Here is a 21595-nt window from a genome sequence, read left to right as displayed (position 1 = left end):
ACCTGCAGTGATTTCCATCAGTTGATATTGCCCAGGGGATATTGCTGGGAACCCCCTCATTTCACTGCTCTCCATCTGCAGACATCTCACAGCTCAAGCCCAGCTCTGTGCTGACCCAAAAGCCCAGGATTTCTGGATGCCTTCAGCTCTCAGGAAACGTGAGAGTTCTGGGATTGAGCCTGAGCCTAGAGATGGGGGAACAGCAGGGCAGCAATCCCATCCTTCTGAGAATCCCCACATTTCTTCATAGTCCTTAGTGCAAGAGAACATTAGGGGACATTGGGCATTACAGTCTGAGCCCAGGTTTGGGGTTTTATGCAAAACCAGGCAAATAAAACAAAATATAAATATCAGATATTTCTTCATGCCTAATAAAAAAACAAACAAACAAACCAAAACCTCTCAATGTTTTGCAGAGATCACTGCTCCTTTAGGCAGAAGGCAGATACCCTGCCAGTATCTTCTGAGTTAGGTACATGAGAGCTTTGGTGTCACCTCCCAGGACCTGCTCTGGTGGGGTCTGCAGCACCTGGGGGTGCCAGGACCTCCCCACAACCATCACCCACATGGGCACCCTGTTCCCCAGCCCCAGGAGCCCATCCCAAACAGAGCTGAACACTGCTCCATTTCAGCATCACATGCCCCAGTCTGGTTTCGTTTCACTCCCTGTGCCTGCCCTGGGGAGGTCCATGGCCACACACACCCATTGGCACTCACCTTATCCCAGCAGGAAATTGGGCTGGAGCACCAGAGAACCCCAAATAAATGACACTGCAACTCCAGGGGCAAGCTGGCCCCTGCCACAGCCTGGTGGCTGCAAACCAGACACAGGGCAGTGCTGGGGCAGCCAAAGAAAATCAGCTCAGACCCCAGAGCCTCCCTACAGGGGCACAGAAACAACCACGGGGTTCAAGCAGGGCCAGAGCATCACACTGCTGCCTCTCTGCCCAAAAAGGACTTCACATCAACAGACTGAAAATTAAACTGCTGTCAAGTATTTCTGCCCCAGGCCACTCTCATGTTTGTACATTGTGTCATTCCATGCAGCTGAAAGACATCCTGAGCCATCAGGATGCTCAGGTCTTTCTTTTTTTTTCAAGGTTTGAGTGAAATATCATGGCTCACACTGACATTTTCTTAACATTCCCCAGCTTGGGACATGCCCTCCCCACTCCTCCCCTGAATCCAGCATTTCCCCCCAGCACCAGGAGCATAAAAGCATCAGGAACACTTTAGCATCCAGCTTATCCCCAGAGCCTCTTCACTTACCTTCCAAGAAAATAAACCACTCCTGCTTATAATCTGGAGTTGTTATTTAGAATGCAAGTGATAAAAGGCCCAAGAATCAGGTGCAAGTGTGTAAAAACTGATGGAACCCAGAGAGGAAAAGTCTCTGGGGAGTTGGCAATCAAACCTCCTTGCAAGGAGCAAGAAGGAGGCACCTGCTCCCTGGAGGGCCCCAGGGCTCCCAGCTCCTCCTCTGCTCTCCCTGGAAACGTCAAACACCCATTTCTTTTTGACCAAGAGAAGTCAAAAGAAGTCCTGCATCTAACAGGGAGCTTCAGAGCTGCCTTTAAAAATCTGACATCTTAAGGAAGAAGGCAGGAGCCCAATCCCCAGCCCAGTGCCTCCCCAGCAGCCCCACAACCCTCCCACTTCCCCAGTAGCAATCTTAATTCTGGGGTTCTGCTGATTCCTTGCTCCCTGCCAGCCCCTCACCCAACATCTCCACACCCAGCACATTTTCCTTCCAAGCTCCAGTTCACTCCACTCCCCTATTTCCAGATGGCAAACCCCACATGTCCCCACATGCAAAACCAGCAGCTTTCAGAGGTCTTCCAGGTGCAGTTGGTATTTACAAGAGGTTTTATCCATTTCTTAGCAGCAAAGCTGGGTTCTGTGGTGATGCCAGCCTGAGAGCTGCAGCACTTCACTCTCCCAGGGCATTTCATACTCCAGAGGAGCTCACCCAGCAATAACATCTTTTGTTTTGAGGCTCTGTATAACTGGTGACACAATTACAGTAATTTATACAATAGAGAGGGGTCTAATTGTTACTTTACAGTCATTTATCTTTATTTTAACACTAAGAGGGCTATCACCAAAGATAATTACTCAGAAATAAATGTCAAGCTGCCTTAATGATTTGATTATTACTTTGCTATTCCCTACACTATTCTCCCTTTGCACAGCCAAGCCCAGGACCCAATAGTCAAAACCATCTCCACTGGCACCCCCTCCCCTGACACCAAGGGGGGGGGGGGGGGGATGTAGTTGGTAAAACTTCATGCAGTGTCACCAAAATCCTTTTCCTCAGGCCACCACATGGCACACTGCAGCACGGGAGGGAAAATCAGAAATCTCTTCCTGTTAGTACTGGCAGAAGTGATCTCCCTCTGGAAAGAGCAGTGATAAATCACCAACCCCCCCTCCCAAAGTACCCGAGCTCCCAGGGTTGGGAACATCTCTCTGCAGGGTGCTGGGTCTGTGCCAGCCCTGCTCCTGCCACTCCCTGGGGACCATGGCAGAAAACACCAGGGAAGGAGGAGAGATCCCATGCCTGATGGGATCCATGGCATTATTCCCCTAGGATGGCCACCAGAGCTGGGTTTTGCTTCTCTGGGGCTGGAACACTGCTAACACCTCATTTTTTCTCCTTTTTTATTTCCTACATTTATCTTTTTTTTTTTTTTCTTTTCACATTGCACCCACTTATATCTTTTTATCTTTTAAACAGAGATGGGATCCCCCCTCACCATCTCTCAGAACCCATTTCACCACAGGCTGCTTGTCCAGAACCGAGCCAGAGCTCAGGGCTCACCCCAGGAGCCTCCTGCAGCCCTTACCCCCCTCTCACCCCTCTCTGTCCCCAGGGAAAGAAAGCTCCAGGATTCCCTTGGCCCCAGGCACCAGCAGCTGCCCCAGCTCCTCTCCAACATCTCACCCCCTCCTGAGCCACCACCACACGTGTTTTGGCAGGAGAGGGTGAAGCACAGGGAAGGAAATCTCCTCTGCACCCCTGCAGGATCCTAAAAACCTCAGAACCTCTCTCCCAGTGGGGGCACTGGGATGTTCCCACAGCCAAACCCCACGAAACCCCAGCCCTGGCCAGGGGAGGGCAAGACCAAGGTGAGAGGCTGCAAAACCAACCAGAAAAAAATCAGTTTATCACATCCCCCCCAACACAGGTGGCAGCATCTCTTCATCCAGCATTAACCAGCTCAAAACCTCCAGGGACCAAACTAATGACACACCAGAAAACAGGGGGTCAGGGAGGGGGTGGGGGATGTGTTCAGACTGTGCAAATTCTTCAAGAATAGGGTTTTTTTTTGCAGGGCAGCTTGGGGCTGGAGGAAGGTGTAATCCCCACTGAGCCCCCCAGGATACTCATCCATTTAGAAGCTGGATTTTTTTTCCTATGAAAACTGGTATACAGTTTTTCAGACTTTTTTTTTTTCTTTTCTCTCTCTTTTTTTTTTTTAAGTAATACAAAATGGCTGGAACAAATTGATTTTGCTGCTCCTGCATTTATTATGCAGGAAGAGGTGTCTCTAATTAGATAATATTAGATTTCTTGGCTCAGAGAAAGCAACTCAGAAATAAGACTCTCATTATGGGACAAACCATACAAAGAAACTGAGCAGGGTTTAATAATGCAGAAAAATATTAAAGGGAGAGAGGTTTTAATTCTTAATAAGTAGATCCATGGGTTTCATTAACCAGCATTCAAGATTTTTTTTTTTTTAGGGTCGCTTTTATTACCTAATTAATTAAAACCTGACCAATAAGATAGGTTAATCTAATGGAATCACATCTTGTGTTAATAGCAATACCAATTAATCACCAAACCGAACCATTCCTCACTTGCTGAAGAGAAATCTTCCTGGTGCTAAGCTAGACAGAGCACTGAGAAGGAAAGGGAAAGGCTGAGCTGAGCACATTTTTCTCCCTTAAAATGTGGTTTTGGGGGGGGAGGAGCTGGAGGAGAAGGCAAAGCTGGAGCTGTGCCAGCCAGCAGGATGTGTGAGATGGGCTGGACAGGGATGTGACACCGTGTCCTGCCATGGCACAGAGCTCCAGCATCCCCCAGAGCAGGAGGACAGAGCCAGCAGAGCCACCAAATCCCAACCTCAGGCTCCCCAGGGCCTCTGATCCCAGGGGAGCATCAAAGGACCTGGGCCCTGCCTGCCCAGCAGCATCTTGGCTGATTCCCCATCCCATCCAAGGAGACCTCATCACTCTCTGCAACTCCCTGAAAGGAGGTTGGAGCCAGGGGGGGTTGGGCTCTTTTCCCAGGCAACTCTCAGCAAGACAAGAGGGCAGGGTCTCAAGTTGTGCCAGGGGAGGTTTAGGTTGGAGATGAGAAAGAATTTCTTTCTGGAGAGGGTGATCAGGCATTGGAATGGGCTGCCCAGGGAAGTAGTGGATTCTCCGTGTCTGGAGATCTTTCCAAAGAGCCTGGATGTGGCACTGAGTGCCATGGGCTGGGAACCACGGGGGGAGTGGGTCAAGGGTTGGACTTGATGATTTCTGAGGTCCCTTCCAACCCAGCCCATCCTATGATTCTACGATCCCATCCCATCCCAAGGGACCAGCCCTCCAGGAGCCATCCCTTGCTTTGCTAACATCCCAGCAATCAGAACGTATCCAAACATCCCTGTGTGGGCACATCCCAGCCCAGCTCAGCCAGGGAATTCTTGCTCTGGTTTTTTCCCTCTGCCACCACCCTGCTCACTGAGTTGCTGCCCCCTTTCAAAAACTCCTGGGGCTGTTTTGCCCCCTGGAGCAGAAACAAAACTGTTGGAGCAAAACAAAAGCAGGAGCAGTAATCCCAATAACTGGGGTGTCACAGGAGCCAAAGGCTACAGCTCTCACCTTAGGGACACTATTTTTTAAATTGTATTTTAATTTCTAAAGTTAAAATATAGCATCTATGATTCTATGATCTCCCACCCCCCTCCCCACAGCCCCAAGCCTTTGCCCTCTGCCTTATGTCCATGCAAACTCATTCCCAGGATGCAGGCAGGCACAGAGAAACCAAGGCTCTACTAAAATACAGAGAATTTTTTTGGTTTTGGTACATTCCCACTTACCCATGGACTGCCTGAACTTCAACGAATCCCCAGATTAACCCCAGCCCCCTTTCCTTTCTCTTTATCACAGTGTCAGCTCCTACCAGCTGCTGAGACTTCAGGATGTGTGAAGATGAAGGGGTGAAGAGTAGGGAAAAAGAAAAAAAAAAAACCCAAACCCAACTCCAGCTTTCTTGGACTGGGTTTTCCTTTCACCAGCCTCTGGATTAATTATTCTCACTACACTCTGCAAACTACCAAACTGCTGAACAGCAGCACAGTCAAACCCCAGAAAGCCTGATGGCTGATGGGCACAGAATGCAGGTCCAGGCCCCGTGTGGTGTCTGTGCTGCACTCAGCTGCAGGGATGGGAGCAAAATGAAAGGAGGAGAAATCATCTGCAAAACAATAAAAAGATAATCTGTAGCTGCCATCTGATCTGTTGGTTGGTTTGGTTTTTTTTTTTCATGAAGCAGCATCCCAGCGTAAGGGGATATTTGTTCTATTAAAAATTCTTATTTAATAATTGGCTTTGGAGTTCTCATCCTGAAGGCTGCTTTGAGAATCAATCTCCTCAGTAACAGAGGAGGAAGGAGCATTATTTTTTCAAAGCAGAGTTTTGTATTTCATTTGAAGTTAATGAAATGCAGCTCCTTGACAAAACTCTGTGATGCCAGATTGCCAGCACTCCCATTACCTGATGAAGATAATTGAGTCACAGTACTTTTCAAGAGGTACTAATGTTAGGAATTACTCCTTCCACCAAATAATTCCACATAATAAAAAATTAATAGCATGCAGATTGCTGCTATTGCAGAAGCCTCTGGGCCTTGCAGGGCCAGAGTTATTTCAATTATTAAAAAAGCACAAAAAGGTAAATTTGTTTGTTTTAGTTTTTTCCAGTGTTTCTAACCTGTTTTTTCAAGGACTCATGGGCTCAAAGAGCTGGTCCTTGCTCTCTCCCAGTTCACCCAGTCCCTGTGGCAGCTCCTGCCCTGGCTCTGTCCCTCTGGGACCTGCACAGCTCCCAGGAGGCTGCTGCTCCCCCTCCAGTTACAGCCTGGGACAGCCAGGACCTTTTTCATCTTTTTTAGCACAACCAAAATTGAAAACGACTGCGGAGCTTCTGCTGAAAACCCAACCGTGCAGCCTCCTCCTGGCATGTGGGAACAACCCCCTCTTGTCACCGGGGTGCCAGGCTCTGCTGGTGATACTGGAGCAGCTCCCCCTGGAATTCCATTATCCAGTGGCAGGAGGGACAAAAACCCCTAGGAAAGGAGAAAGGAAAGGAGAAAGGAAAGAAGGAGAAAGGAAAGAAGGAGAAAGGAAAGAAGGAGAAAGGAAAGGAAAGGAGAAAGGAAAGGGAAAGGAGAAAGGAAAGGGAAAGGAGAAAGAAAGGAGAAAGGAGAAAGGAGAGGAGAAAGGAGAAAGGAGAAAGGAGAAAGGAGAAAGGAGAAAGGAGAAAGGAGAAAGGAGAAAGGAGAAAGGAGAAAGGAGAAAGGAGAAAGGAGAAAGGAGAAAGGAGAAAGGAGAAAGGAGAAAGGAGAAAGGAGAAAGGAGAAAGGAGAAAGGAGAAAGGAGAAAGGAGAAAGGAGCCCAGGGTGTGCTGGCAGCCCAAGCCCTCCGCCCCTGTCCCTGAGCTCTCCAAAGGAGAAGCACCTGGAGCTTCCCCTTCCAGACATTCCCGTTGTCTTCCTGCTCTACAAGGTCCCGGGAAGCTCCAGCAGCGGCACAAGAGTGGGCTCTGCTGGAAGCTGCTCGGATCTACAGCCCAAGCCCAGCCCTGCATCCCCAGGGACCAGGAGCCCTCTCTCTGTCACCGGGGTGCCAGCTCAGCCTGATTTCCACTGTATAGCAGCAAAATGTCAACGATACCACTACAGACAGTGAGATTACCTACTCTCGAGGTCTCTGCTGTAATGTTTTATAATGAGCAAGCACCCTAAATAAAAGGAGTTCTCAGGCACACCTATGGGACTGAAGAGCTTGGATCACACACGATCCCACCCGACTCCAATCCACCAGGCAACTGAGAAGGGAAAGAGAGGTTTTCCTGAGGGATTTTCTGAGATGTGGACTTAAAAAAAGCTGCACTGGAATCCCCCAGCTCTGCTTCAGAGCTGTGACACGGTCACCAAAGACACCAAAGCAGCGACACCACAAGCAACCCCAGAGAAAACGGGACAGCTGGGTTTCCTCCCCCAAAATCAGGATTTCAGCCCACAGATTCCTACTGCAGGGTTGGCACTGAGAAGCCTGAACCCAGCAAAAGCACCACGAGAGGGGCAAAAAATCTCATCATCCAAAAGTTCAGAGGAACTTGAGTCAACACTGCAAAACCCAGGCACCAGCATCTCCTTGTCTGAGCAAGATGGACAACAGAAAGTGTCCTTCAGCAGCCTGGGAACCAGGACTGGAAAACTGGAAACAGCAGAAAACATCAAATTAAAAACAAATTCAGGAAATAAATAAATAGCCCAAACCAACCAAAAAAAAAACAAACCCCCAAAACAACCAAACAAAAACCCAACAAATAAATCCCTAGGATGGTCACACAGCTCGTTTCCATGTTTCTCTGTTTTTAACCCCAGAATGAGCTATTCCCAGCATACAGAGCAGAAGGAGCCCAGCAAGGTTCTCAGTGCAGGATTCTCACCTGCACAAGGTTCTTCGTGGACCAAGTTGGAGAAAGGGATGTTATGAACACCAGGAGCAGCTCAGTACTCACACTCAGCTACCTGCTCACAGCTTGATCCCACCACACTTCATTTCTCCTTCCCACATGAAGTCACTGCTTCCAGCCAGGCTTCCCAACACAGGGAAAATGAAAGGGGGAGAAGAAAGAGGCTTTTTGTTTGGGAAGTGGGGTATTTTTTTACTCTTCTGGAGTAAGCAGCCATCCCTTGTTCTACTGAGATGGAAATCAAAGACTTTGATGCTCCACAAGCCGTGGACTCCAACAGCAGAACTAGGGAACTGGCTGGGGACTTTTCTTACTGAATCCAAGAGGGTTTGAGCCAAGTCATGGAGAACATCAGGAAGAAATCAGACATCAGGAAGAAATTCTTTGGTGTGAGGGTGCTGAGCCCCTGGTTGCCCCCAGAAGCTGTGGCTGCCCCATCCCTGGCAGTGGTGAAGGTTGGATGGGGCTTGGAGCACCCTGGGCTGTGGGAGGTGTCCCTGACCATGGCAGGGAGTTGGAACTAAATGAGTTTCAAGGTCCCTTCCAACCCAAACCATTCTGGTTTTATGAACTTGAGCTGCTTGACTTCAGGTGTGTTCTCCTTACTCACTCCCACTCCCAGGTCACCCCCAAGTGCTGAAATTTTCCTGTCCAAGATGAGGTGTAGCCATTACCCACTCAAATTTCCCTCTTCTCTGCATTTGGGAGATCACTTCCAAGCTCCATCACGGCCTTACAAGAACCATACTGTAAGAAAAACGAGACAGAAGTGGTCAAGTACACCATTTTTTTAATGTAGATTTGTAAATTTAAGCTCGGTTTTGAAAATTTTGGACATTTAATGAAAGAGCATTTGGTCCTCCTAAAAGTTTGCCATCAGCAATTAAATACTCCATGGAAAAACAACAGTTAAGCATACATTGCATTTTTAATTAAGAAAAAAATTGATATTGCACATTTTACCAAGTAATACAAAAGTCTGTTTCAGCAAGTTATTCCAGCAGTGTTACCAATTTCATTTTGCTATCATTGACTAATACAAAGGCTTTCATTTTAGTGCATTACATGTGCCCTGTCATTACAGAGTAAAACAAAAAAATGTATCCAAGCATTGTTAAAAACAAAGAGGAAGAAAATAATTGGCTCCTGAAAGAACACAAAGCCTTTTACCACGTAGTCAGCACCCATCTCCTGGCAGACAAAAAAAAACCTCATTCCTATGGAGAGATGAGTGTCAGAGCACCCTGGCAACACCAATTTCAGTTCTGCTTCCAAGGAGAAGCTGCCCATAAATCAGTATTTGGCACTGCAATGATCCTCCCAGGTCACTGAGGGCTGGGAGGCCAAACCTGCCCATGCTGCCCCTGGTCTGCAGCTCCCCCTGCCCAAACACAGGAGGGAAATGCACAGTGCCAGAAGAGCTCTGCAGCTTCACTATAGTCTTGTTGTTCTCTGAGGAAGAGAAAAACTCCAGGAAAACTCTGGAACAGATTTTTGTGCATAACACTCAGCTGGAAGCCTAACTGAGGGGGGGTTCAGGTGCTTCAGAAGGCACAAAACACCAAGAGGCAATGGTGAGGTACAGAATGCAGATGTAAAAACTTCCAGACTGGGAAAAATCCTCCCCATAAGCAGCTCCCAGCACACCCAGGGCAAAGCCCCCCCTGTGCTCAGCTTCCCAGTGCTCCTCATCTCAGAGCTGCCCCCCAAAGGGCTGCCCCAGACATCTTTGCTTCCTGCCTCCTCCTGAACTCCTCTCATTCCATCCTCCTGCCCTTCCCCAGGTGCTCACAAGCTGAAGCACACCTGCATGCCCAGGCAATGCTCACTGCTAAAGAAGTTACACTTTGGACCTCTCTCTTTGGATTGTTACACCTTGAATTTACATTTTGCTTTGAAATAGACAACAAAGACACTCCAGTAATAGGTTCACAAAGCCAATTCTACAGGGGCTGGAGCTGCCAGCTGCCTCAGATAAAGGCAACTGGTCCCACTGCAATCTTTTGAGAAATCTTAACACATTTCCCCCCCTCCTCACAGTCCCTCCCCCCCTTAAAACACACACAATAAAACTAAGAAGACAGAATTATTTTTTTTTTTTTGTTTTGCCTGAATAACAGATCCAACTACTGTGGAACAGAAGAATCTACAATGAAGTCCCTGAGATGCATCTGTATGCTAAAAGATCCAAACAATAACCTCTTCAGCACTAACTGGATATTTATCAGCAATGTTCTGCACTGTGACACCTGGTTTCTGAAAACCAGTGTAGCTGTAAGGAGTAAATACAGCAGACTGAGTCTGCCCTTATACTTCAGCCTGAATTTAAAAGTAATTAACCCAACAGAAACTTCCAACTGCTTCAACTACCATCAAAAGTAAAGAGCATGAAAGCAATGGGGAGCCACTGAAAAGAACCCAAAACACAACTCTTCTATTTAGAGCAAGCTGTTCTGGCCTCAGTCTGCTTTCATCCCTCGACAGCCCTGCCTGAATTCAACAGCTCTCCTCCTTAAAGGTCACAGATAGTTATTCCTCAAACACATCTGAGCTGCATTACAAGACTGTGGGATGAAGCACCAGCATTTTTTCACCATTTCCCACTGGAACCAAAAGGCTGCTTGCAGGCAGGGTGCAGCACTCCAGGCAGCATGGAGCTCAGACTCTGCCTGCCTCCATCCCTCCATCCCCCAGCCCTGTGACCAAACTGACACTGAGAATAATCCATCCCACAAGGATTCTCCAGGATGGGCACAGCTGATATTCTTCCTGTATCTTAAAAAAGATAAATTAAAAAAAGCCATCTCATACATAAAGTTACTTTATAAACTGTTTTGGGATCCAGGGGATGTTGGAGCTAGCTAATCAGAAACACCTTATTTACCTTCCTGCTGGCAAAGAATACTTAAGGCACTGACATATTAATGCTGTCAGGAATGTGAAACAGTTTGTTCTTCACATATTGCTGTACCAGTTCTTAGCAGCATCTCTCCTGAAAAGGCACAAGATCCATGGCAAACAATGGAACTTTTGGAACATCTGCTCAGCTCAGCTACATCAAGTTAGCTGCTTGGACAGGTGAGTGGCTTTGCAGTTTCCCCTTCCCTCCCTCCCCCCTATTCCCTTACATAAAAAAAAGGCACCTGATCTGTTTTATTACTGGGTTCTGTAGCCACAGGCTCTTGTGAGCATGCAGCTCTACACAGCTGGGTATGTGAGGGGTACCATGACCATGCTGATAACTCCTTAGATGATCAGAAGTTATCTGTGCAAGGCATGATTCTAGATACAGAGTTTTTGTGTCAGCAAAACCCACTACCAGTGGGTTCCTACCTGAGCAGTACTTAAGGTTGTGTATTGCTAGTCACAATAATTCAATGATTAAACTTGGTGTAAGAAATTGCACTTTCCCATTCCTTCTCCAACCCCAAGATCATTTCAAATTAAATACTAACCCCTTTCCTAAAGGGACATTTGTAGTACAGCTACAAAGAGGTAGCTAAGTGGCACGTGCCAATTTTCTTTCCTTTTTTTCTTTTTTTGTTTTTTTTTCAGCCTTCATTTGCAACACTTTTCACAGGAAGTTCTCAAAACAAGAGATCTCTATTCAGGTGGCACATGGAATTACCACAGTGTGGAAGATGGAACTCCTGGGAGAACCTGACCTCCCTTTGTGTCCAGAATTGAAATCAAACAAGCATGGGGGACACCCAAGTGACTCAGCATTTGCAGGTGTGTAGCTGAAGAGGAGAGGAATGTCTACAGCCAAATCCCACACTCCTCCTGACATATGATAAAAGTGGCTCTGAAGAAGCATTCAGATCAAGCCCACCATCCTATCGATCTGTCTCATGTAGTTACTCTTCAGTGGCAGCAAGTATCTCCTCTCATCAGGAACTCTGTTACACTGGGAACAAAGCAAGAACATCTTTAAGGACTCAGGAAACTGGCAGTCCCACACCCTCCAGCAGGGATTTCAGTAAGCAGAGGTTTCCTCCCAGCACACACACTTGCACCCAACAGCACTTCTGGTCCCATCTCCCACTTGCTCTTTGCAAACTTGGAGCACAAAGCACAGAAATGAACAGCAAGCACACACCAAACTACCACAGCTTGTTGTTCAGCTCAGGCTTCCTTCACTATGACAACTGTGAATGGTTTTTAAAAATAATGCTCTTTTTCTGTGGGGCTGGGGGGAGGAGGAAAGGAACTGTGCTAGAGCCTTCCAGCAAAGAGTTTTAAAATTGTTCTGTATTTAAAAAAAAAACCAACAAACCCTATCTATTTTGGTTGGTGATAAGCACAGGATGCCTATCACTCACTTGATGCCTAGCCAAGAAAGGTCACTCTTACCTGTCTCTAAACCACTCTTAGGAAACAAAAAGAAAATCTGTTAAAATGACCTTCTGCTCTTCTCTTTCCCCATCCCAGCAGCACAGGAAGATTTTAAGGGCAAAGAAAAAGGGCAGGGAAAAATAACTGGAAATAAATTAACAAAGAACAAACTAATCACTGCAAAATCCTTGAAAGGAGACAGGTTTCACCTTCACCATAATCACTCTCTCATTATCCTAATCCATTCATTCCATGGCTGAAAATGTTTTCCACCAGGGAGCTCCTCAAATATTTGACATTTATAAAGGAAACACTCAGAGTAACAAGAAGTAACACTCCCAAATGGCTCCTTTCCTACTGCCCAACACACACAACACTGCCAACAGTGTGTTCCTTACATTAGAACTGAAGTTGACTGCCTTTAGCTCGTTAGGTTTAATCTTTTCTGTGCTGTCCTCTTCCCCGGGGAGGATGTCTTGCCACAGTGAGTTACGGAAACGTTCATCCACAGACACAACGTGTCCCTCAGTAGTAAACATATACTTATTCCCAGATTTATGCAGTGGATTCTCCTCATCAAACAGCTACAGGAGAGATGGGAGAGACAGTTACAGTATGCATGCAACATCCTTCATGTCCCGTAACACCAAGCCAAAGCCCTCACACAAAAAGCACTAAATGGGGAACTGCTCCTTACAGCACATGAGAACAAATAGTTTTAACACAAGGGATTAATTTAAACACTTAAAAGAGGAGAGGCAACAGAAAAACTTCTCACACAACTTAAAGGGCTCTTATTTTTCTAAGCTGCACTGTACAGGAATTTCTAAGCTGGCACCCACCCAGCCACAGATTTCTGTTTTTCTAACTAAAGGAGACTGAGAACAGTGGCTTAAGCAGCTCAAATGCTTTCTCCTGTGGCTGCCAAAGTCTGATGGGGAGAAATTGGAGGCTGCTGCAAGGCAGGCAAAATGTCTGCAAGCAGTAATTTAGCCCCAAGCTGAGCAGTAGCTTCCTTCAGTCTTGCTTCCCCTCCTTTCCAGCTAACCCCAGAAAGAGCTGCCAGCTCTCCAGCCAGCTGCTGCCCAAACTTCCAAGGTGTGGGTAGGGTGAAAGAAAGATGAGGCAACACGTTCTCTGACACACAAACCCCTCTGTGCCCCAAAGCAGAGCACAGCTGTGTCCTGCCTCCTTGCTGCAGGATGCTCGTGCCCAGCAGGACAGCACCTGGGAGGTGCAGAACATATACATACCAGGTACAAATATTTACATGTTTCACTGAGAAAAAAACTCTCCATTCGATCTTCCTTTGTCTTCTCCACAACGTGGTGCAATGTAGCATAGCCACACCTGCAAGATGTAAGAGCAGTTTGGGGTCAGTTTCCATGGATCTCTCTACACATTCCATAACTTCACAGGATTCCTGTTGCCACCAGGGCTGAAGTTAAAATGAAACCAGTCTGGTGTACATGGAAGCACTGACTGCACCTTGCTGGCATTCTGATGAGGCTGTACCCACTGCCCTTCACCCACTCCATCCTGCAGATGTACTAAGGGTTGTTCAAAGCAGCACCAGGGAGGGCAGCCTGCACAAAGCAGGGCCATTTCCAAGAGATTTGGCTATTTGGTTTCACCATTCTGTTACTGCTTTGAGAAGAAAGATGATGAGCAACAGTGTTCAGCTTAAAGCCCATTCCCCAGGTTAGTTCAACACCAGGGGTCCACCAGGCCAGACTTATTCTTGTAGGAGCCACAGACAAAAAAAACCCAACAAAAAACAGAGACCATTTTACCAGCTTTTAGCAACTGATCATCAACGATGCATTCTAAAAGGTAGCTATAAAACTCTGAAGGCATGAAGTTGTCACTGGACTGTAATTGCCAGTAGCTGTTCAATAAATAAATCATCACTTGTGGAGGGTTGGTTTTTTTAATTCACCTCCATTTGGCAGCTTGATCATATAAAATATTTATACAACCAAATGTATGTCTACAGCAGTGAGAGAAAACAAAGAACACTGAAGACTCACTTTGCTTTTGTATATTTTTCCAAACTCTGTAGAATATCCATTCCAACATGGAGGTAAAATGGGTTCTTTGTGGCCTAGATAAGGAATACAGACAAGAGTTAAGAGTCAGCAGTTTTGAAATAGTGTAAAAACAACCCTTACAACTAAGGCCTGGAAGTATTAGATTCTCCTGTTACAGTAACCTTATTTTTATAGGAAAATGACTTGGCTTACTCTGCAAGCTTCTCACCTTTCCTTTAGTGCAAATCCTGATAAAACCTGTAGTAAATTAAAACTCTTTGATAGCTTTCTTGCTGCCAAAAAAGTTATTTTAGTTCACTGCATTTTCTGCCAGCTGGAGACTGTGCCTCATTTTGCCTCTCTTATAAAAAAGGCTGTTTCAAAGCAAACAACATAGCAACCAAACTGCCTAACAACCCACTCTGTAAAAGAGCAAAAAGGTCCAGAAACACCATATTTTAGTAGACTCCTAGTGACCAAGGCTAGGGCCACTGGCTAGGGGGAGAAAAAGTGACTTTCTGAACAGAACCATTTTTGCCAAGACATGAGCTGTAAGCTGAGAAAAAGCAAGTACCTGGTACAGGAGATATGTGGACTCCACTAACTCTGGCCTCAGTGGGTAGAAGGGAACATCTGGAGCTTGCAGTTGCCAGTTGTATCTTTCTGGGAGAGCTCCGTATCGTTTCCATATGGCATAATAAAAAGCATGGAGACAAATAGCATCTTCCACATCTCCTATCAACACCTAGGAGAAAGAGCAGCTGTGAACAGGCACACTTCACACTGCAAGCCAGAGAATTGCCTTCTGCTCTGACAAGATGGCATGTAATAAAACATGGCCCTCAGAAGGAGAGACAACAAAAAAACAACCCCCAGCCTGAGCTAATGTTGTCATTCCTTTGCTCTAAAGGCTTTAGCAGAGCTCAGCCTCACCAAGGCTAAATGTGAAAAGTTACAAGTATCTCAAAACTTGGGCAGGCCAAGCCTTCCAACTTTGTGATGCTGATGCAGAAGCTGAACCACCTAAGATTCTTTTATCAGAGCAGCCAGATGTAAACCCACAGGCTGAAGCTCATCTCAGGAGAGATGCTCAGACCTATCCACAGCCCAGGACTGGAATGAGCCTTACTGACACCCCACTGCTGGGTCATTTGGGGAACAAAATGGAATTTTACCTGAAGTCCAGGAAAAAAGGCTTGCAAAGAGTCAATCCATGTGTTCATCATCTGTCCTGTGAACATGTTTACATTAACATACAAGGGAGGGTCACCTTCACCTTCATTGCAAGCTTCTCGACTGCCAAGTAACAATAAGCATGTGTAAATATTTACTGTTTCAGAACACAATGTATGTTTCAGTTCACAGCATTCCTAGCAGCAAAAAAAAAACAACAAAAAACAAAAAACACAAAACATGAGCCACAGGTTTGTCGTGGCAGGCTCAAGGCCATTCTGAAAAGAACCACAGTGTCAGTCATGCTCTCAGAAAAACTGATTCATACAGGGATGTACATCACACCCTCAAGTTACATCAGCAGGAAACTAACCTACTAGTAGTAAAGTAGTACTAAGCTAGCAGTGCTAAAGCAGCCCATTTAACTCATTTCCTCTGCAGTTCTACAGCCTTCTCTCAGCCTGGCATTTCCTAACTCAGACACCAACCCTGCACCAACAACACTGCCTGGATCAGTTGGCTAAGAAAAAACCAAAGAGAACAGAGATTTTCTAGGGCGTGACACGAAACACTGCAATGTCTGTGCAGTGCTGAGGGAACTGATCCTGACAGGAAATACCATACCCTCTTCTTAGGTGGTTCTGAATGTTCCGATAAGCATCAGTGAACATTTCCAAATCTTCCTTTTCTCCAAAGAGGATGTAAGACTTCAGAAGGTACTCATAGAACGAATCCGACCCCGCTCCCAGGCCACTTTGCTTTCCAACCCAATGGCCAGTTTGAATATTCACAACATTTCCTGCCAGAGCAGACAACAAGTTTAGTCTGAAGTTGCCAAGTGCACCAGAGAAAAACAATCATGAACCAGAACTTAGAAATATTACACCTTCAGAAAGTCTTAAGGGGGAATGACCAAAAGGTTACCAACAAACTAAAGCTTTACAGTGCATTCACCCAAGGAACCAGCACACACACACGTGCAGCTGCTCTAAGTATTTCTAGTCATCTGCCAAACTATATTACATTAATGGGGATACAGATGGAAGAACTTCAGATTTATTTCCCACTTCCCTGAAATATCTCTCTTTGGCAACCTGAGCCTCAAGAAACCTTTCAGATACTTTTTTCTTACAAAATTACAAACTGCCATTTGGTGAACACAAAGCACAAGCACCCAAGGAGAAGATGACTGAAGAGCTCTGGAGGAAGCAGGCAGACAAACTTCATGGCATTCTGCTGCAGGAGGCTGAGTGGGGAGGATCCAGCACCAAGCCAGCCCACACTGCACCCCCAGAGATTACCTAGCAGCCCAGTGTTGTTGCTCCTCAGGCTCCACAGTGCTTTGACAGCTCTCCTGGCTACCCACTCGAAGGTGGAATCCCCCAGCAGCCTGCTAAGGATACCAAACTCCACCAGCAAGGAACCAGCTCCTGCAGTACACGTCTCATTATTGCTGTCTGGAGGCACTCCCTTCTTCAGATTGACCTGTCAAGAGGGCAGAGAAAGTGCTCACAGCAGGAAGAGAGGCTGCACCCACACAGCTGAGCTCCACGCTCCACTCCCCTACTTATTTTGAAGCCTTTTTAGTGTTTTTTTTGCAATACGAGGTGTAATGTGTACACAGTTAGAGAGCCTGGGTCAAAAAGCTCTCCTGAAGAACTCCTGAAATTCATCTTCCAACTCTGTAACATCATGCTCAAGGAATGCAATCCTATTTTGCTACTCTTTACACTTGCCAATACTTCCAAATTTCATCCCTCTTTTTCATCATTTCTACTGAACATTCAGGTTCTTCCAAGGGTGATTCAAGTGCTGCTTCCCCTCCTTTAGCACCCTTGGAACCAAGAGTTTCCTCAGTGCAGGCTCCTCAGCTTCCCCAGGAAACCCAATGCTGAAGGGAAGCCACCCCACCCCAAACTGCTGTACCAGTTCTGAGGAGAAGTGGAAGTTCATGATTCTACAGCCTGACACGTCTGGAGGAAAAGCAGTGCTGCTGTCCCCCAAAATTAAAAATGTCAGGCAAGTGCTGATTACTTTTACTGTTTAAAATTGTTCCTCTAGAACTAACAGCCTTCTCCATGGAAGCTAGAGAGAATAAATGAACAAATTCCAAGACCAGCATGACAAATCTATGACATGAGCTTTATTCTATCACAATAATCTCAGTAGCAAGTCACCAATAAAGTCACTTTCCAAGGCTATTTACCTTGAAAATACTTCCTGTTAAGCTTCTCAGTGACAGCCCTGTCTGCTGCTGGATGATCCTTAGGAAGAAGGAGCTGGGCAGGGCACATAACAAGTGAGTACTGACCCATGGGGAACAACAGACCCAGGGAAGAACAGCATGAAGAAAATATCTGCTAGACAAAAGGAGCAACCTATGTGCTGTCCATGTCACCATGACTTGTCCACACTGTTTTAAGGAAACTTAGAGCAGGTTTGACACCCCCTTTGCACACAGAGAGGCAGAGAGTAGAGAACAGGAGTTGCAGCACAGGTGAATTACTGCTTTTAGGTTATTTCCCCACTCTGCTGTGTGCTTACTTACCCGTGGATATGGAATTCCAGTCTTGGTGTTCTCAAAGGCTGGAAGTAGCCTCACTGCCAGGTCATGAGCCATATGCAACAGCTCGTTATCATAATCCTTAATGGTCATATCACCAAAAGGCTGCTTGCTATCTGTTATTATTATGTGGGCAGAAAGCAGGCTTCCCAAAACCCTGCAGGAAAAGGAAAAAATATCAGTTTTCAAATCTGATCTGAACCTCGTTCTTCATCTAACCCCTTGCCACTATCACATTAACCAGAACTATTACTCTGTGCATCTTTCAGGCACTACAGGAAGAAATCTGCTTTATTCCCCATCAGCAGTGACACCATCTAGAAGCCTTGCTGCTTCTCATCCAAAACCTGGTTCTGCAGAATTTACCTGACCCAGTAGCTACTCACAACACCTCAAGTCCATTTCTTAGTGAAGACCTCCTTGCCCCACATGTTTTGCAAGTGACAGTAAGCTGGTTATATACACAGGGAATTGGGAAGAAAGCAAGCCTAGCCAAGCTAAGCAGCAACTGAATGAACACTGTTTAAGACAGTCAGATAATCAAGCCATTTAAAATCAGTCAGTATACCTTAAGCTCAACTCCAAGACACACAGGCCAGTTTTTCAGCTAAAACAAAAGGCAAGCAGAAGGTCCACGTAAAAAAACCCCAAAACCCATCACAGAGGTGGTTTGTTGTGCAGAGATGGGAGTCTCTGCTGCAAGAGCAACAACAAAAAGTCTGCAAGCCAAAGACAGCTGAGACTCAGCATGGGACCACTGCTTCTAGTCACAAGTCACTCACTTAAACTGTTTCAGCAATGAATATTTTTTCATAAAAGGTTCAAAACAACTTTACTCAAGGCACAATTACAGAATAAATCCTATCAAAGACATCCTTAGTTATTTTTACTTTGGTTCCCCTACAGATGCACACCAAGCCTTTAACCTGGGCAGTTTTTTTAAGACACAAACCCGGGCAGACGTACCTGATTGTTGCCTCAAAAACTTGGACTGTTGAGTCTTTATCAAATGAAACCGTGTCAATCACCAACTTCACCGCTTTCTGGAATTCTGAGGAGTTTCCCATTACCTTTTACACAAAAACAAAACTATTTTGTCTAATTGTTGCTTCAGAAGGCAGATGGAGAACAGGAAGTTCACATTTTACACAACAGAATACTTCAAGCTCCTGCTAAAAAGACTTCCTAAAAAGTCACCCCATCCTACTGACCTGTAAAAGTGCACTTTTAAAAAGTACGTTTGAACGGAGAGAACCACCAAGATGTTATTTTTGTCCTCTTTAATAATTTATGGACAGGACACTGAGCCCCTGGTGAATGAGGACAAGGAGGGAACTGTTCAGCAAAACACCAGCAGCCACGTCACACAGCTCCCCAGCTCCTGGTTTGGTTAAAACCAAGGTTTTCCTCACTTCCTCCTTCCCATTCAGCTCATGACTGCCACGGTCAGTTCAACAGCTGAAACTTTCTCACCAGGGAGCTGCAGCTCCCCTGCAGCAATAGCATTTCCTAACCCCAAGCACAGACACAGCCCTTGCACACATCACCTGCACAGGAGGAGGAACCAGGGCACTGATGGGCCCTGACCAAGGACCAGAGGGCCAAGCAACCACCCTGGCTGAAAAGAAAAGAAACTGAAACCTAAGAGGCTCTCTAACCATGCGTAAGGAATTCAAGGAAGTGGCTCTTCTCCTTGACACCATGCTGCTGGTACCAGCAACATAAAAGTGAGCTGCTCCTCTGATGAGCTTCAAATTTGAACAGAAATCCATGTGATGGGCTATTCTAGCAGGGAGGAGGCAGCTCTGAAGAAGCAGCTTTCCAGCTCTGCCTCTCCTTCCTTTCACCATTCTTCATGCAGATGTGCAAGTCAGTCAGGCCCTCTCTGCCAAGCAAAACAAGGAGAGCTCTTCCAGTCTTCTGGACTAAGATGAGCTCTCCTCCTGACGTATTTCTCAGCAATTCATGCATCCCCCAATTCATATCCACCTTCCTGAACACCACAGCACAGCAGTATTCCAAAAGAGATCTCACCTGAGCAGTGAGGAAGATCTCCAAAATTTCCTCCATCTCTTCTGGAAATCTCTCCTGATACATTCCCATGTACTAACACTGTTAGCTCATGATCCAGCTGTTAGCTGACAGACACCCAGCACCACCTTCTTCTCTGAACTGGAGGATTTAATAACCTTAAGTCCCCATGAAACATCAGCACCTTTTGCATGAACTACATTCACACACAAAGGCTAAACAGCAAACTTAGTAAGGCAATGCCAGAGCTTTCCTGGACAGCCAAAACCAGCAGAACAAAATCTTCATAGAACAATTTGGGCTAGAAGGGAACTTAAAGCTCATTTAGTTCCATCCCTCTGCTATGGGACACCTCCCACAGCCCAGGGTGCTCCAAGCCCCATCCAACCTTCACCACTGCCAGGGATGGGGCAGCCACAGCTTCTGGGGGCAACCTAAGGGGCTCAGCACCCTCACACCAAAGAATTTCTTCCTAATATCCCATTTCAGTCTCCCCTCTTTCCACTTGAAACTGTCCCCCTTCATGCTGCCACTCCAGGCCCTTGTCCCAGGTCTCTCCCCAGCTTTCCTGGAGCCCCTTCAGGCACTGGAAGGTGCTCTGAGCTCTCCCTGGAGTCTTTTCTCCCCAGGGAACAACCCCACCTCTCCCCATGTCCCTTCTCTGTGTCACACACAGCAACCACACGAAGTCCGGGGTTGGAAGGGACCTTGAAAGATCATCCAGTGCCACTGCCGTGTCAGAGCAGGGTCAGGCAGGAAGGCGTCCCGGTGGGTTCCGAATGTCTCCGGAGAAGGAGACTGTTCCAGTATCCAACCCCCAGGATAGGGCAGGTTCTGGGGGTGCCCCCCACCCCTCGGCACTCACCGCCAGCGTATCCAAGGCGTCGATCAGCGTCAGGGAGTAGTTTCCCAGCACATCGTTGATGTTGAGGTTGGAACTGGAAGAGAAGAACCCAACCTCAGCTGCCACCGCTCCGGATACACCCCCAACCCCAGGTCCGCATCCCTCCGGACTCACGGATTTTGGAGATCGGGCCCTCGTCCTCGGCAGTGAAGCGGGTCGAGCTCATCCCGGGGGAATGCGTGCTGCATGTAGCTGTCGTAGCCGAAAACAAACATCCCTCGGGCGGCATCGCGGAGCCGGGCCCGAAGCTGCGGGGGGAAGGCTCCGCTGTACCGCCGCTCGTACTCATCCCCCCCCGCCGCAGCCTCCCTCCTTTCCCCTCCGATCCCGGGCTTCGGGGGGGAGCTCCAGGGCGAGGAGACGGCTTGAGGAGGAGGGAAAGGGAAGGGGAAGCGAAGGCAAAGCCCCGGAGCTAAGGCAGGCAGTAAAGCGAGCAGTGCCTGCAGCCCCAACCTCAGCAGCAGCAGCCCCAGCAGCAGCGATCGCCATGGCATGGCCGCCCCGCCCGCATCGCTTCCGAGGGGCCGCCCCGCTCATCCGGATCCTTCCAGCGGAAGGGAAAGACGAAGGCGGGACCGGTTTTTCGTCACGGAGGTTGTAGTGGCGTCATTTAAAGGGAGAGGTGGCGTGGCACCCACTGGGGAAAGCTGGGGGCCGGGGGCTCTCAGCCGGGACCGGCACCCGCGGGGATCCCCGCGGGTGCCGGTCCCGGCTGAGAGCCCCCGGCCCCAACCTGACACCCCCCCCCCCCAGCTTTGTTAAAAAATAAATATAGAATTTAGAATTCATTTCGTGTCATTCATC

At 47.1% G+C, this 21595-nt stretch overlaps 1 protein-coding gene across 1 annotated transcript; it reads right to left on the bottom strand.

Moving 5' to 3' along the window:
- Window positions 1-8528: 8528 nt before the first annotated feature.
- Window positions 8529-21329, bottom strand: EDEM1 (ER degradation enhancing alpha-mannosidase like protein 1). Its single transcript, XM_008501382.2, has 12 exons — window positions 20906-21329; window positions 20753-20825; window positions 18823-18926; window positions 17842-18013; window positions 16595-16778; window positions 15918-16092; window positions 15296-15416; window positions 14695-14865; window positions 14121-14194; window positions 13344-13440; window positions 12489-12674; window positions 8529-11662 (listed from the first exon to the last, which is right to left on the bottom strand). The coding sequence occupies exons 1-12, from the start codon at window positions 21283-21285 to the stop codon at window positions 11573-11575; spliced, it is 1827 nt and encodes a 608-aa protein (XP_008499604.2). The 5' UTR covers window positions 21286-21329; the 3' UTR covers window positions 8529-11572.
- Window positions 21330-21595: the final 266 nt, after the last annotated feature.

Source organism: Calypte anna, chromosome 12 (assembly GCF_003957555.1).
Source record: "Calypte anna isolate BGI_N300 chromosome 12, bCalAnn1_v1.p, whole genome shotgun sequence".
Classification (NCBI taxonomy): Eukaryota; Metazoa; Chordata; class Aves; order Apodiformes; family Trochilidae; genus Calypte; species Calypte anna.
Note: the sequence above shows the minus strand (reverse complement) of the source record. Positions and strands in the feature narration are given on the sequence as shown.